Here is a 14,173-nt window from a genome sequence, read left to right as displayed (position 1 = left end):
AGACTCATCACGTTTTACCAAAAAAATGTATATTATACTCTAGTATATAAAAGTGTATATCCTTCATGCACATGATACCCAGACCCACATGATCCATAATGAATATAGATTTACTTTATCTAAACCAGAGAAATGTATATTATACTCTAGTTTAATAGCACTGTATATTCTTCACGTATATTATACTCTAGTTTAATAGCACTGTATATTCTTCAATGATATATTATACTCTAGTTTAATAGCACTGTATATTCTTCACGTATATTATACTCTAGTTTAATAGCACTGTATATTCTTCACGTATATTATACTCTAGTTTAATAGCACTGTATATTCTTCACGTATATTATACTCTAGTTTAATAGCACTGTATATTCTTCACGTATATTATACTCTAGTTTAATAGCAGTGTATATTCTTCACGTATATTATACTCTAATTGCAGTGTATATTCTTCATGTATATTATAATCTAGTTTAATAACAGTGTATATTCTTCATGTATATTATACTCTAATAGCAGTGTATATTCTTCATGTATATTATACTCTAGTTTAATAACAGTGTATATCCTTCATGTATGTTATACTCTAATAGCAGTGTATATTCTTCATGTATATTATACTCTAGTTTAATAACAGTGTATATTCTTCAGGCACATCTTTCGTAATGAATATGTTGTTCAGGAATATTTTGGTAACATATTTTTTCTCACTTGGACATGTTTTGAAGATAATTATTTCATGCTTTAACATTTCATTCATGGTAGTATGTTATAATTGTTATTAAAATAAAATTCTAATTAAACTCTTTTGAGTAATATGAATTTGTAATACATTGTTTTTATACTATAATGTTATGACTGATTTGGTTTTATGGCCTTCAAAGAATTAGAAATGTGTTTTAATTATTTCACCCTGGGTATGTTTTAGTATGCATGGCAGAAAGTTCTAGAGCTGTACTTTCAAAATCTTATTAAATTAATTTTCAGTAATGTTATACCATTAATGACATGAATGCTTAGATAATAATCCATGTTTTAACTTGACATACACTTTAAGTTTTTAAAGTCAAAGAAAATGTGTAAAACAAATTCTGAACTTACTCTAATGTTAGAGAGTAACACTTTCAGTCTAGGCATGTTATCATCTCTGTTTTATCTACCACCAGCTACAACAAAATGTAAGAAATTAAACATGAATTACTCTCTGTAATAAGTCATTATTTTTTTACAACCTTTAGTTTTGTTTGGCCACAGAGCTATAAATGGAAAATCATACTTTTCTGCCACATCTTTCAGGCTTTGTTGATAGTTTTTTTTTGTTTAATTATACATAACTTATAACCAATTGAAAGTTTAGGTATTCCCTTTTGACTTGGGAATGACTTGTTGTATAATGCGTTGTGTTTTGAACAGATAATCATTAATTCCACTCAAAGTACAAACTTCATTCCCATTGGAAAGTTAATTATCAGCTTGGATTAATTTGTCACATAGTTAGAAAACCAGAAACATTTTGAGAGTTAGGGGAAGTGGTGTACATTTTGCATGTTATGAGTCTATGTGCTTTTGTACCTTATTTAATTAAATAAAAATTATCTAATGTACTACTACTATTAATAGTAATACATAGGCTAAATTGTAAGTGACGGTTGACAACAAGAAAAAAAAGATTATGTAAATACCTTCTTGTTTTTCGTGTTTGTTCTTTATTTATTATTGTAATAGTAACTAAAATGTAAAAATAGGGTTATTTTTAGGTTCTTTAAGTAAAATAAATAGTATGAAAAAAATGTTTCATGAGGCATTCGTATGAGTAGCACTTAGGTGATGTAATTCAATAGCATTATGTAAGTTGCATGTACCCCAAATGATTTTAACTTATGGCAAAAATAGAAATTAAACACCCTTCAAAGGTTAATAAAGTTATAAAACTGAATTATCAATAGATATATACTGTTATGAGATTAAAATCTACTGAGGATGAACTATTGTAGTTTCATGTTACAATTTGAAATCATCCAAGAAGTAAAAAAACCTAATTAAATGTATTTCATTGCTTTTTTGTGGTTATGAGGTTTGTCAAATTGAACAATCCTGTTTTGAGTTAGGATAGAGAAAATAATAGATGAAATATAAAGTTTTACTGGAAAAAGTGATTAAAATATGTTTAGGAAGTTAACACAAAGGAAATAGATATTTGAGATTAGCAGAAGTATTTTTAATTTTAACATAAATTATATTTATGTACATTAATGGGCAAACCTTTATTTTAGTTTGTTTAAAGTATGTCACAAAAAAAACATGATTTTTTTTGTATGTGAAAGACTTGTAATGTTAAAAGAAAATCTGCCAGATTTTGTAAAGATGTACGCATTATATTGAAAGTTAGAAATATTAAATCTATAAAGACCTCAAACAAATACAAATAGGTCATGTGGCTGGTCAAATTGACCATGCCTTTGTTTAGAAGTATTAAATCTATAAAGACCTCAAACGAATACAAATAGGTCATGTGGTTGGTCAAATTGACCATGCCTTTGTTTAGAAGTATTAAATTTATAAAGACCTCAAACAAATACAAATAGGTCATGTGGTTGGTCAAATTGACCATGCCTTTGTTGATATTTTATCTCAAGACTGAAATGACTATAATTTATATAATCTGTTCAGTCTTTGTGCTTTAGTTTCTCATAAGTACAGGTCAATTTATTTGTATTCAATGTTTCAGAATTGGAACAAAAGGCACCAGCTCCAAAAGTCAGGCACTATGATCCGACAGTTATCCGGCAGTATATCAGTAAACAGAAATCTGAGAGACGGAAGCAGATGCTAGAGGAAAGACAAAAGACAGCACTTGTTCAAGAACGGAGATTTCAGCAACTCCAACAGCTATATGCTAAACAGAAAATTACAGCATTAGCTAGTATTAAGAAACCAATCCAAGATAATAATAACAAGAAGGTAGGAAATTAACACTTAGAATATATTAAGAAATGATTTACTTTTTAAATTAAAAAACAAGAAAATGCTAAAGATATGAATCTCTTACTCATTAACTTTAAGTGTTGCTTACTATCTAAAACACTTTGTAGAAAATTACTGATAATTTACTTACCTCTCCTCACACTCAGCTATTTTCAAATTTACTCCTTCTAGCCCACATATTTTCATTTGCTAATTGCCTTGAAACTCTCACCTAATTCCACATGCATACCATTGGTTCAGCTGCATTTATGCTTGCATATTAACATGCAACAGTCCTCCACCAATAGAAGTGGCAAATCTTCCTATTATAGTTGACTCCATCTGTGAAACTGAACAGTCTTCACTTCTTTATATGCTATAACAGTCTTATTACATAGTGCTTGGTTTCAAACTTTTTTTCTCTTTAGTGCACTTTTGAAATATTTAGCTACTGATTCTTGCATTCTTTAAGTATTTTTTGTAATCCAACATTGAGTTGGATTTCTTTATTTCATTGTGAATTATAATTTTTACACAATTACTGGTAGGTAGTCAGTATTTACGAATTTAATATTATGACTACAGTGGCTACTGATGGTACTGGCACTCAACAGTCTGGTATAACAGTTGCAAGTGTGACTGTTGGTGGAGGAAGTGCTGGGCCAAGAAGTCTCCAGATCTACAAGCAATTATTTCATCACGTGAGGACTTAGATCAAGACAATTTGGACTTGGACAGCTTCCACCTCCCTTCCTTTTCTGTTGGGTAGTCTGGTTATATAATTATTTGCCCAATTCCTACATTTTTGCAGCCTCAGTTTTCCACTGTCTTCTTCTGGCTCCATCCTTCATACACACACCCAACTTCTCATCAGAGAAGCTGTTTAGGTGGGTTGGAGAATTCTACTATTTCTTCTCCCACCCATCCAATATCATTATTATTATGGGTGGCACTTTTTATCTCATATTTGAGCTTAGCCCTTTCCTCTTCACATATGAACCATGGAAGTTTCCTTCCTGTGCAAGAGGTTCTGTCATTTTTTGGAATTTGGGCATCATTAGAGGCCTTTATCTATGTACTGTACTACTATACATTCCTTGCAGTTGGTATTACAAAATCAATGACACCTCATCATGGACCCACAGGACTTACAGATATCCCTTCCTGCTTCCCTTCAATCTGACTTCCTTTTAGTGGTTAGACAGGGTCAACATGACAGTGGGGATACTTATTCTTCCACTCTTCCATTTCGTCTGGATACTCCAAATTGTGGAGAACTGTTGCATGATGATTTGTAGATGAACCACGTAGTATACATACAGAATTAGGCGGGAGTTCCAGGCCTAGTAACTGTAAGAGGAGGTAAATACTGGAATTATACTTTTAGAGTAGGAAAATACTGACTTCAGTAATTATGCTTCTGTTAAATTAAATTTACAGAATGAGTCTGATATGACAACCAAGCCCACTTCAACATCTCAGTCTTCACACAGTGAAGAAGAACACATGAGTTCTTTGTACCTTGAAACTGGACCTTTGTCTACTTCTTCAGATGAGAAATCACCTTCAGCAAATCAAGTAAATGATGAACAGCCTGTCCTTATCCCTCAGGCAACAGATGTTAGGGTTGAGTGTACATCATATCAATTACCAGCTACTGTTGAAGAGGGGTCCAGCGATTTGTTGAAATACGAGACTCTGAGCAAGCCAGAAGTCTTACAAGGTAAAGTTTCTTTCTTGGCAGCTGGTTTTTCTTAATTTCATTTTGTTATCTGTGTGCAAAATACCACTGAATATGACCAGAAGTCAAAAGCAAGAAAATCTACAAACTTGATTTTTAAGATTATCTATAGATTAAACATAAATTGTTTGAATTTATTCTAATCATATCTGTTATGTAAAGAAAATTAAGTTTCTATAAGAGGGTATCAACACTTAATTAATACCTGGCTTTCACCTCCTTTTTCTAAATGATAAAATCAGTCTGGTATTTTGTTTAAGTTCATGAAAGTGGTTAATTAACCCTATTGCTGTGGGTTAAAAGTCATGTCATTCAAAAATTTATTGAGCTACTATTTCATGAATGTATGCCAGTAAGTTTAATATCAAACTGTTGATTATAATTCAGATGCTAGTATTATACATTAGTTAAATTATTAATTCAAAATTAAATGTTAAAAACAATCATAAATATTGATTTTTGTGTCTCACATGGTATGTTAAATACAGTACTAGTTCAAACCAGATGTTTGCAGTTTCAAAATACAAAGTCTGTAGTTTCTTATAAATTAGAAACTCAAATTACTAATAGTAACAAGTTAGAATGTAAGATGAGAACCTCCTTTATTATCTGTTTGCTGAGATATTGAATCAAACATAGTAACCCTTCTGAGATATTGCTCGTATACAGTTATAACAACACATAATTATACACCTTATGTTATAACGATGCTTAACATACTGTCATAAGATATTATTGATGTTAAAGTATAGTTGTTTCAAAGTTATAACAACACAATTACATATCCTTATGTTATAACAATACTTAATATACTATTGCAAAATATTAATTATGTTAAATTATAGTTGTTTTAAAGCTATAACAACACATAATTGTATACGTTATGTTTGTCAACAATACTTAATATACTATCATAAAATATTATTGATGTTAAGTTATAGTTTGAAATCTTGCACAGTAAACTGATACTCAAAATATCTTAAGATTTAACATTAAATATTTGTTGTTGTAAGATTAAAATAAATCAGAAGTACCATAATACAAAACTTCAAGGTGATTTACTCTGAGATTTGAGTACTTTAATTAATTGCAATTTCTAGAAAAAATTGTTAGAATGAAAATGAACTTTGATAACCTTAAAATCTGTTTATTGCTAAATTTTGAATTAGAAATAATAAGAGTATACTTCAGGTAAGGAGCATTTTGAATTAGAAATAATAAGAGTATACTTCAGGTAAGGAACATGATGTAATTTTGTGGGAGAAATCTTTATTGCTCAAGTTGGCTTTTGTTAATTTTGTATTATCTTCATTAAAGATGTTTATTGTTCCTGTCATTAGCTCAGCAAGAAACTTTTGTACCTCCTGTTGTCAAAAACCTCCAAACGTTAGCCACGTCTATTCAAAGCAGAATTGATGAAGAGAGTCGACGACTGAAAGCTCTTCTTGAGGGAGTTAGCTCAGATAACAGTTCTCAGTGCTTAACGTTACCTTGTGAGAGTGGAAGCCATGTGTCTGAAGGAGAAAGCAGTAGTTTGAATGAAGAAAGTTTACCAGGTAGCAACTAATGATACTGTTTGTTTCTTACGTCAGTCAACATGTGTGGACAATATGACAGTCAGTTTCTTTGCTACATATTATCTGTATTAGTAAAGAACATTTGATAAGAGATATATGTCATTTGTCACTGTCTGCAGTCTTCTATGTTTTTAACCTTTGTTGTCAACTGCTGGCATAAGGATGTTTAAGAGATTGTCTTTGTTCTTCATCAGCTCTAATTTCAAACCATATTTCAGTGTTTCAGTTGGATTTGGGTTATCTAGAGTTATTGTCTGGTATTCCATAATACATGAACATAGGTATTGCAGCATTGTTTAGAATGCTGTGTTGTGGTCCCTCTTTAAACCAACTAAACGGGTTCTTGCTGAGTTGCTATCTCACCAGTTTATAAATCTTGGGTATTGCAGCATTTTCCACAACTGTGGTAGTATAGTGGTTCAATTTTAAACCAAGATAAATGGGCTGTAACTGTATTACTGTCTCTAACTTGGCATAAAGCCAACATCCATAGTCCATTTTACAAAATAATTAACACAAGGTACTTCCATTTATGATGGTTTTCATCTCAGTTCTTATACTATTAAAGGTGATGCCTTGGTTTGATGGCTGTAATGACTAGTTTTTCAGGTGCAAGCCCTCTTTTAGGTCTGGAAATTTTGTGTTTATTATGTATTTAATGACAGATGTGTTATTACGTATCAGTGTTTTCTTGGACCAAATAATGATTAAAGTTAGAAACCTAGAATGAAATATTTTGAATGTAACTACTGTTGATGGTGCAGACAGTAGCCAGACCTCAGTTGTAGTTGACGAATTTTGTGTGAAACATTGACATATATTGTTTAATTAAGTTTGGAATGGATTGGAACTAATACTGTTAAAATAACCAGGTATTAATACCAGATTTAATGGACAATACGCACCACATCAAAGCTACTTTTGCTACTAGATGTGAATGTAAATTTTAAAAGATCAGAATGTAAGGCAATCAGTTTGTCAGTGACATATGTTTACTGTTATAGAATTTTTATAAATTATTAATTTCTAAGTAATCAAGAGTAAACTGTCTAAAAATGTTTGATTTTAATAAAAGTAGATAAACTTAAATTACCTGTGTAAACAATTTTACTAAGCAGTTCTGTTTCTATGTGATTTTACTTAAATCAGGCTTTTTAGACACATATTATCTCCTTATGTGATTTGAGTTAAATTTTTACACGTAATTTGTGTACTTAAACCTGTCTTTCAATAGTTATATTTTATCCAGGACAGTAGTCACTTCTACACACAGAAAACTATCTAATATCACAAGTTTTCTTGTGAATTATGCTACTGCATAATGACATTATTATGCAACAAAATCCCTCCTTCAGTATGAGGGTGGAACAGGCTCATTGTGTACTTACTTTCATAAAGCTTTTGAACTCATAAATTTTTCCAAGTACTGAACACAATAGACATGTTTTTATTTATAATTTAACATGATTTTCGAAGTGTAGGTAATTTAATTTCTTCAGCCCATGAACACTTGTTCATGTACCATCTTCTAATACTTGTGTGAAGGATTGATATTCTACACAGGTTGTGTGATAATGATATCTTATGGATGCACTTTTAATGAGGATGATGTGGTGGCTGCATAAATGAAATACTGGGCTCTTTCACGCTGCCAGTACCTTCAGCTCAGGTCCCTCCTTTTGGTGTTCTTCACCTGGTTAGGCTTTTGGAACTTTTTTCCTTGTTAAATAGAAACTTTTGTGTATTCTTAGGCCTTTTATTTCTCTTGTGTTATATTCTTTTTTTTCCTATGAGGTCAGTGCTATATTTAAACACCTTTCTGCCATCTTACTGATTTACATTGAAATTTTAATTAAACCACTTAATTATCAATGTATTTAAAGTAAACTGTTATCGTCCAGTGTGTTATAATACTTTTATATTCAGGTTATACTATCTACATCTACATTCCTTTGTTTTGAAAGAAATCTCTCAAACTTTGATCTTTTAGTCAGAGTTGGTGTACCTTAAGTAATTTAGGTGTTTTTGTGCAAACATTCACAGTATGTGGGTTGCTTACCAATAATTCAAATACATTCCAAAAACTTCTATGGGAAAAAACCATGATAAAAGTTTCTCAATTTAACATAAGCCACTTCCACTTTCAAAATAGAAACTGTGTTGCTAAATGGCATATTTAACTTGAATGGCATGTTTGTAATCAATAGAAAGGAAATATTTCATGCTATGTGTTGTAAGAAGGGGAGGAAGTTAAGTTATGTATGTTTTTTAAAAAGAAAATCAAAATGAAGCTTATTGTTGAAAGTTGTGTCCATGGTATTAGGCCAAATTTTATCTCACCTTGTTCATATTATTTTGTTAAATAGTTAAATTGCATTTAGGTCTTACTTTTGTATTTTAGTTCATTATGTTTTAAAATTCATATATGACAGTTTTAAAGACTTTCTAATTTAATTCTGTCCTCAACAAGTGTTATCCCCTTGAATGAGCGTTTGTCTGTTATCTAATAGCTTTCCCATTCAGGACAGCATTCTATCAGGTTATCCCTTAAGTAATTTCCAATTTTAGGTTAAGAAAAAGAGAAAGCATTTCAAATGCTTTAAATGTTATTTAGTCAATAATGCATGTTCCATTTTTATTAATTACTTCCTGCCAACAATTTACAAGCTGCTGAATGCCACTTCTGTAAAGTTATTGGGATTCGGAGGAAAGGAATATAGAGAAAGTAGTTTGACATTATCATGTGTTCCAAGCTTTTTTCCTAACTTTTGTTCCAAGCTTCTTTTTGGGCAACAATAATCAGATGGGGCAAGGTCTGAAAAATGAGGATGTGTAAGTTTTTCCCAGTCTAGCTCTTCAATCTTTGCAGACGTGATCCTTGTTATATGAGGCCATGCATTATCCTGGACGTTATCCTTTACGATTGATCAAACCAAGCCTCTTTTCTTTCAGTGCAACATTCAGACTCTGTAACTGCTGACAATAGAAGTCTGATGTAATCGTTGCATTGAGTGAGAGCAACTCAAAAGTGGATCACACCATCAATATCTCACCAGACACTTAACAAGACTTTCCTTGGGTGGAGGTCCATTTTGGGCTGTGCTTAAACCAGTTTACTTGCACTGAGCCATTGTCCGCAGCACTTAACATTTTTATAATATATCCATTTTTCATCTCCAGTCACTAACCTGTCCACAAAAGACGAGTTATGTTCACGAGAGTGCAGAGAAGTGGAAATGTTCACTCTTGCTCTGAGGTTGGCTTCTATCAAATCATGGGGGACCTATTTTCCAAGTTTTGACACCTTTCCAAGCTGTTGCAGATGATGGTTAACTGTTGAGTGGATTGAATGAAGCTTCTGTTCTAGTTCTTCAACTGTTACAGCACAATCTTCATCAAGTGCAGACAGAAGCAAGTCATCAATAAAAGCAACATGACGACCTGAACATGGCACATCACTTAAGCTGTAGTCACCTGATCTGAACTTCTGAAACCACCTTCGACATTTTATTTCATTGAGAGACTCCACAACATAAACACCTTGAATGTTTTTTTGTTTTGTTTTTTACTCATAAAGTATTATATGCTTATTGTGCTCCTCAGACACGTCCTTTTTCATAAGGGTTTATTTGATTAATGATCTGAAAAAGTGGTGTTTGGTTAGTTTCTTTTATTTGTCTGAATGTTTTTATACACGTCCTACTACATATTTTAGTCATTTAATGCCATCCACGAAGACAGAAATGATGATAAATTTTCTGTATTAAATTTTTGGATATTACTTGTGGGATGACCTGATACTTGGTCTTCCTACTCATATATGGGGGCATCCACCACCACTTTCCTTCTAATCTGTATACTGTCTAATGCCTCCCTCCATTTTACCAGGCAGCTCTATAGGTTCAGCTGTATACATTTTTGACATTTATCATGCAGGCTTTTCTGCAAATTTCATCTTTCTTGATACTGTGCTTCCTTCTCAGTTCTCTCTACCTTATTGTTTTTCCTTCCATAAACACACTTCTTCTGCCTTCATACCCAACTGACACCTCATTATCATTTTGAATGCTCTTACCTGTGCCATTTAAAGCCATTGACAACCTTCTACAGGTACTGCTTACTTCATGCTTGTAGTTTATGTGCTAGTGACTTATCCTGTACCCTTTTCATCATCCTATATTCTGACTTCTTCAAACTGGAAATTTTTCCATCAGTTTTCAGCTTGTGCCTTCCTTTATTTTCTTCTTATATAATAGCTCAGATCCAGAAGAAATGTTGTGCCCTGTTTGCCCTGTTTACTGCTACTTCTTTCGTACCTATTGCTTTTGAAGTATCTGTATTTCTCTCCTCTAAGGACAAATTTTATTATATCTTTATAAGTTTGATTTACCAGATTTTTCTTTGTTTAATTTACCCCTTCTTGGAAGGTTGTTGCTTACATTTGTTCTTCATTTCATACCATCAGATTCGTCATTCATTTCTAATGGCTCTTGGATGAGATGAGTCAGGCTTGCATGTGGACATGAGATGATTCAAGCTAATGTGTAGACATATAAAAAATATAAAAAACTAAAATAATTATTTATCTTCTGCTTTATTGGGTTTTTATCAAAGTGCCTGAATCATCTTGTTTAAAGCAGTTACATTTAAGTTTATTTGTTAGTATATATTTTCATAATGGATCAGTTGTGATTTTTACACCAGGTATAGGAGCCCTCAGAGGTCATCAAAATAAGGTTTATCATCAGAGACTCACTCAAGCAGCTGTGAAGATTCAGTCAGTGTTTCGAGGCTATAAAGCCAGGAAAGAGTACAGAAAACTGAAGGAAAACAAGATGATTGGAGTGTCTGAAGAAAAGGTATTTGTGATGTTGATGTGAATAGTAATGGAAGCATGAATATAACAACAGCCAATACACTACACGTGGCACTGGGAAACAGACACGTTTATCAGCCATATAACTAATCATTGTTTTAATTTGTATTTCTGTAAACTTATAAAAGTTGTCTTTAATAGGGTTGAATACAAGATTTTGTAGCAGCTGGGACATAAGTTTCCATGTTTATAGGAACTTATAGTTCTAGAAAAGTGGAGATAACTTCAGCTGTTGTTAATATTACTGGAATTTTTATTTTGAATCAATTTAAAGAAAGTCATTAAAATAATAATTACAAAATGTAAATTAGGAAGGTTTAATAATAAAATAGTAGCTGCAGAACAATAGTCATACACACATGTGGACTTCTAATTCTTGGTTCACCTTTCTATAAATTTCTTTCAGTATTCACCTAAGCAATAGAGCATGATAAAATATTTGGTGTAAAAGTAACAAACCAAACAATATTCAGTTATCAAATGAATGTGCCTATGTATATTAAATAGAAATATTTTGTCTATAAAGACGTATAATATTATTAATTGTATATAACAAATATACAAATACCATGTAGGAATATTTTCTTTATAAAGATGAACTGTCTGATTAACTCCCTCAATAGGGGCTTAGTCTCAGGGACCAACCATGTGATCATTTTTTACTGTATTTACATTTAATACAATGATTTTTAATACAGTGTATATATATATGTATCTTCACAAAAAATAGCAAAATGGTAAATATTACAAGTTGTTTGTATGCGGAGTATCAGTATTTTTACTAAATATTTGTCCTTTAATATATTGAGTATTTGTTTTGAATATTCTGTATTCAAAGTGGTTTTCATGAATTTTGAAAGTTGAATAGCTGCATAGGTCATATGTTTACATTAAAAAGAAAACTGTTGTAAGAGTGATATTTTAACAATTAAACTTTAGGTATTTGTAATGATATGGTCCAGGTAAATAGGTCACATGTTTACATTAAAAAGAAAACTGTTGTAAGAGTGATACTTTAACAATTAAACTTCAGGTATTTGTAATGATATGGACCAGGTACATAGGTCACATGTTTACATTAAAAAGAAAACTGTTGTAAGAGTGATACTTTAACAATTAAACTTCAGGTATTTGTAATGATATGGTCCAGGTACATAGGTCACATGTTTACATTAAAAAGAAAACTGTTGTAAGGGTGATACTTTAACAATTAAACTTCAGGTATTTGTAATGATATGGACCAGGTACATAGGTCACATGTTTACATTACAAAGAAAACTGTTGTAAGGGTGATACTTTAACAATTAAACTTCAGGTATTTGTAATGATATGGACCAGGTAAATAGGTCACATGTTTACATTAAAAAGAAAACTGTTGTAAGGGTGATACTTTAACAATTAAACTTCAGGTATTTGTAATGATATGGTCCAGGTAAATAGGTCACATGTTTACATTAAAAAGAAAACTGTTGTAAGGGTGATACTTTAACAAATAAACTTCAGGTATTTGTAATGATATGGTCCAGGTACATAGGTCACATGTTTACATTAAAAAGAAAACTGTTGTAAGAGTGATACTTTAACAAATAAACTTCAGGTATTTGTAATGATATGGTCCAGGTACATAGGTCATATGTTTACATTAAAAAGAAAACTGTTGTAATAGTGATACTTCATCAAGGGAGTGCAAAATGTAAAAGGTTTTTCATCTGTTTTAAACAAATAAATTACTTCTTGAGTGAAACAAAAACACTGTTGTAAATGTAACACTTCAACAAAGAACCTTGGGTTTACCAACTGTGTAATTGAAGTTCGTAGCCTCTTATATCATATGTTTATCTGATTTATGATAATTGTTAGAATTTTGTAAGGGTTTCCTCTCTTTTAACATGTAACTGGAATAATTCTGTTGGCCACTACTTTTATCCTCAGTCTATAATTCATGTTCTGATCTATAATAAACTCACAGTGAAAGATTCCATACCTCAGGTTTGCAAGGTCAAGATGTTTTATAATTTTATTGCTTCTGTTAAAATCTCACATGTTCATCTTCCAGGATACAGATGATAGCCTGAGTGAAGGACCACTTCTGTCAGACAATGGAAAAGAAAACTGTTCATCTAAAAGGGTAAGTAAATTACTAGGTTCTGTTAGTTAAAAGAAACTTGCTGCCTGTTAAATAGATGGCTGTCCACTTCTTACAAGTCAAAGTTAAGTCTTTCGAGATTAGTGGGTTTTTCATTTTTTAGGTAATGGATAGGAAAAATACTTTTTACAATCCCACTAGCATGTCTTCATGATAGGCAATGAAAATAAAATCCAAGTCTAACAGTTTCATGGTTTTTTTCTAAGTTATAAGCAAACATTGGAAAGAAAATCTTTATGTAACATTAGTCAGACAGCAGAAAGGAAATCATTATGTAACATTAGTCAGACAGCAGAAAGGAAATCATTATGTAACATTAGTCAGACAGCAGAAAGGAAATCATTATGTAACATTAGTCAGACAGCAGAAAGGAAATCATTATGTAACATTAGTCAGACAGCAGAAAGGAAATCATTATGTAACATTAGTCAGACAGCAGAAAGAAAATCTTTATGTAACATTAGTCAGACAGCAGAAAGGAAATCTTTATGTAACATTAGTCAGACAGCAGAAAGGAAATCATTTTCCAGTGTACATGTTTTTTTCCATTTTTCAGATGATAAAAATAATTTTGTTGTATAGTATTTGCCCTCATTTTTTATATAATCTATATCATTCAATTACACATCTTGTATGTTTTATCCAGATTCTTAGGTTTCTTTCTTTTGAGGTTTATATGACAATTGAGGTAAACTTGGCTTAACAGTATTTGAAAATGGAATCTGTTCAAGAATGTGAAAAGATCTACTTGTTAGATGTTTGTAAAACCACTGTGTAGATGTTTTCACTATTATATGGTTGAGAGGAAAATCTTATCTATTTGTTAGTTGTTAATAAAATTACTTGTCAGGTGTTTTCACTTCTGT

General features: G+C 31.5%; 1 protein-coding gene across 6 annotated transcripts in view; it reads left to right on the top strand.

Moving 5' to 3' along the window:
• Positions 1 to 14,173, top strand: part of LOC143245408 (uncharacterized) — an 89,659-nt gene that overhangs the window by 46,272 nt on the left and 29,214 nt on the right. For all 6 annotated transcript variants that reach the window (XM_076491721.1, XM_076491715.1, XM_076491718.1 and 3 more), the window contains 5 exons: positions 2,732 to 2,964; positions 4,408 to 4,690; positions 6,049 to 6,264; positions 10,990 to 11,144; positions 13,218 to 13,289. In XM_076491721.1, the coding sequence (XP_076347836.1) occupies positions 2,732 to 2,964; positions 4,408 to 4,690; positions 6,049 to 6,264; positions 10,990 to 11,144; positions 13,218 to 13,289 (959 nt within the window). The remainder of the gene's footprint in view (positions 1 to 2,731; positions 2,965 to 4,407; positions 4,691 to 6,048; positions 6,265 to 10,989; positions 11,145 to 13,217; positions 13,290 to 14,173) is intronic.

This window comes from Tachypleus tridentatus, chromosome 2 (genome assembly GCF_004210375.1).
Source record: "Tachypleus tridentatus isolate NWPU-2018 chromosome 2, ASM421037v1, whole genome shotgun sequence".
Classification (NCBI taxonomy): domain Eukaryota; kingdom Metazoa; phylum Arthropoda; class Merostomata; order Xiphosura; family Limulidae; genus Tachypleus; species Tachypleus tridentatus.
The sequence above is the reverse complement of the archived record's forward strand: the minus strand, read 5'-3'. Positions and strand labels throughout refer to the sequence as shown.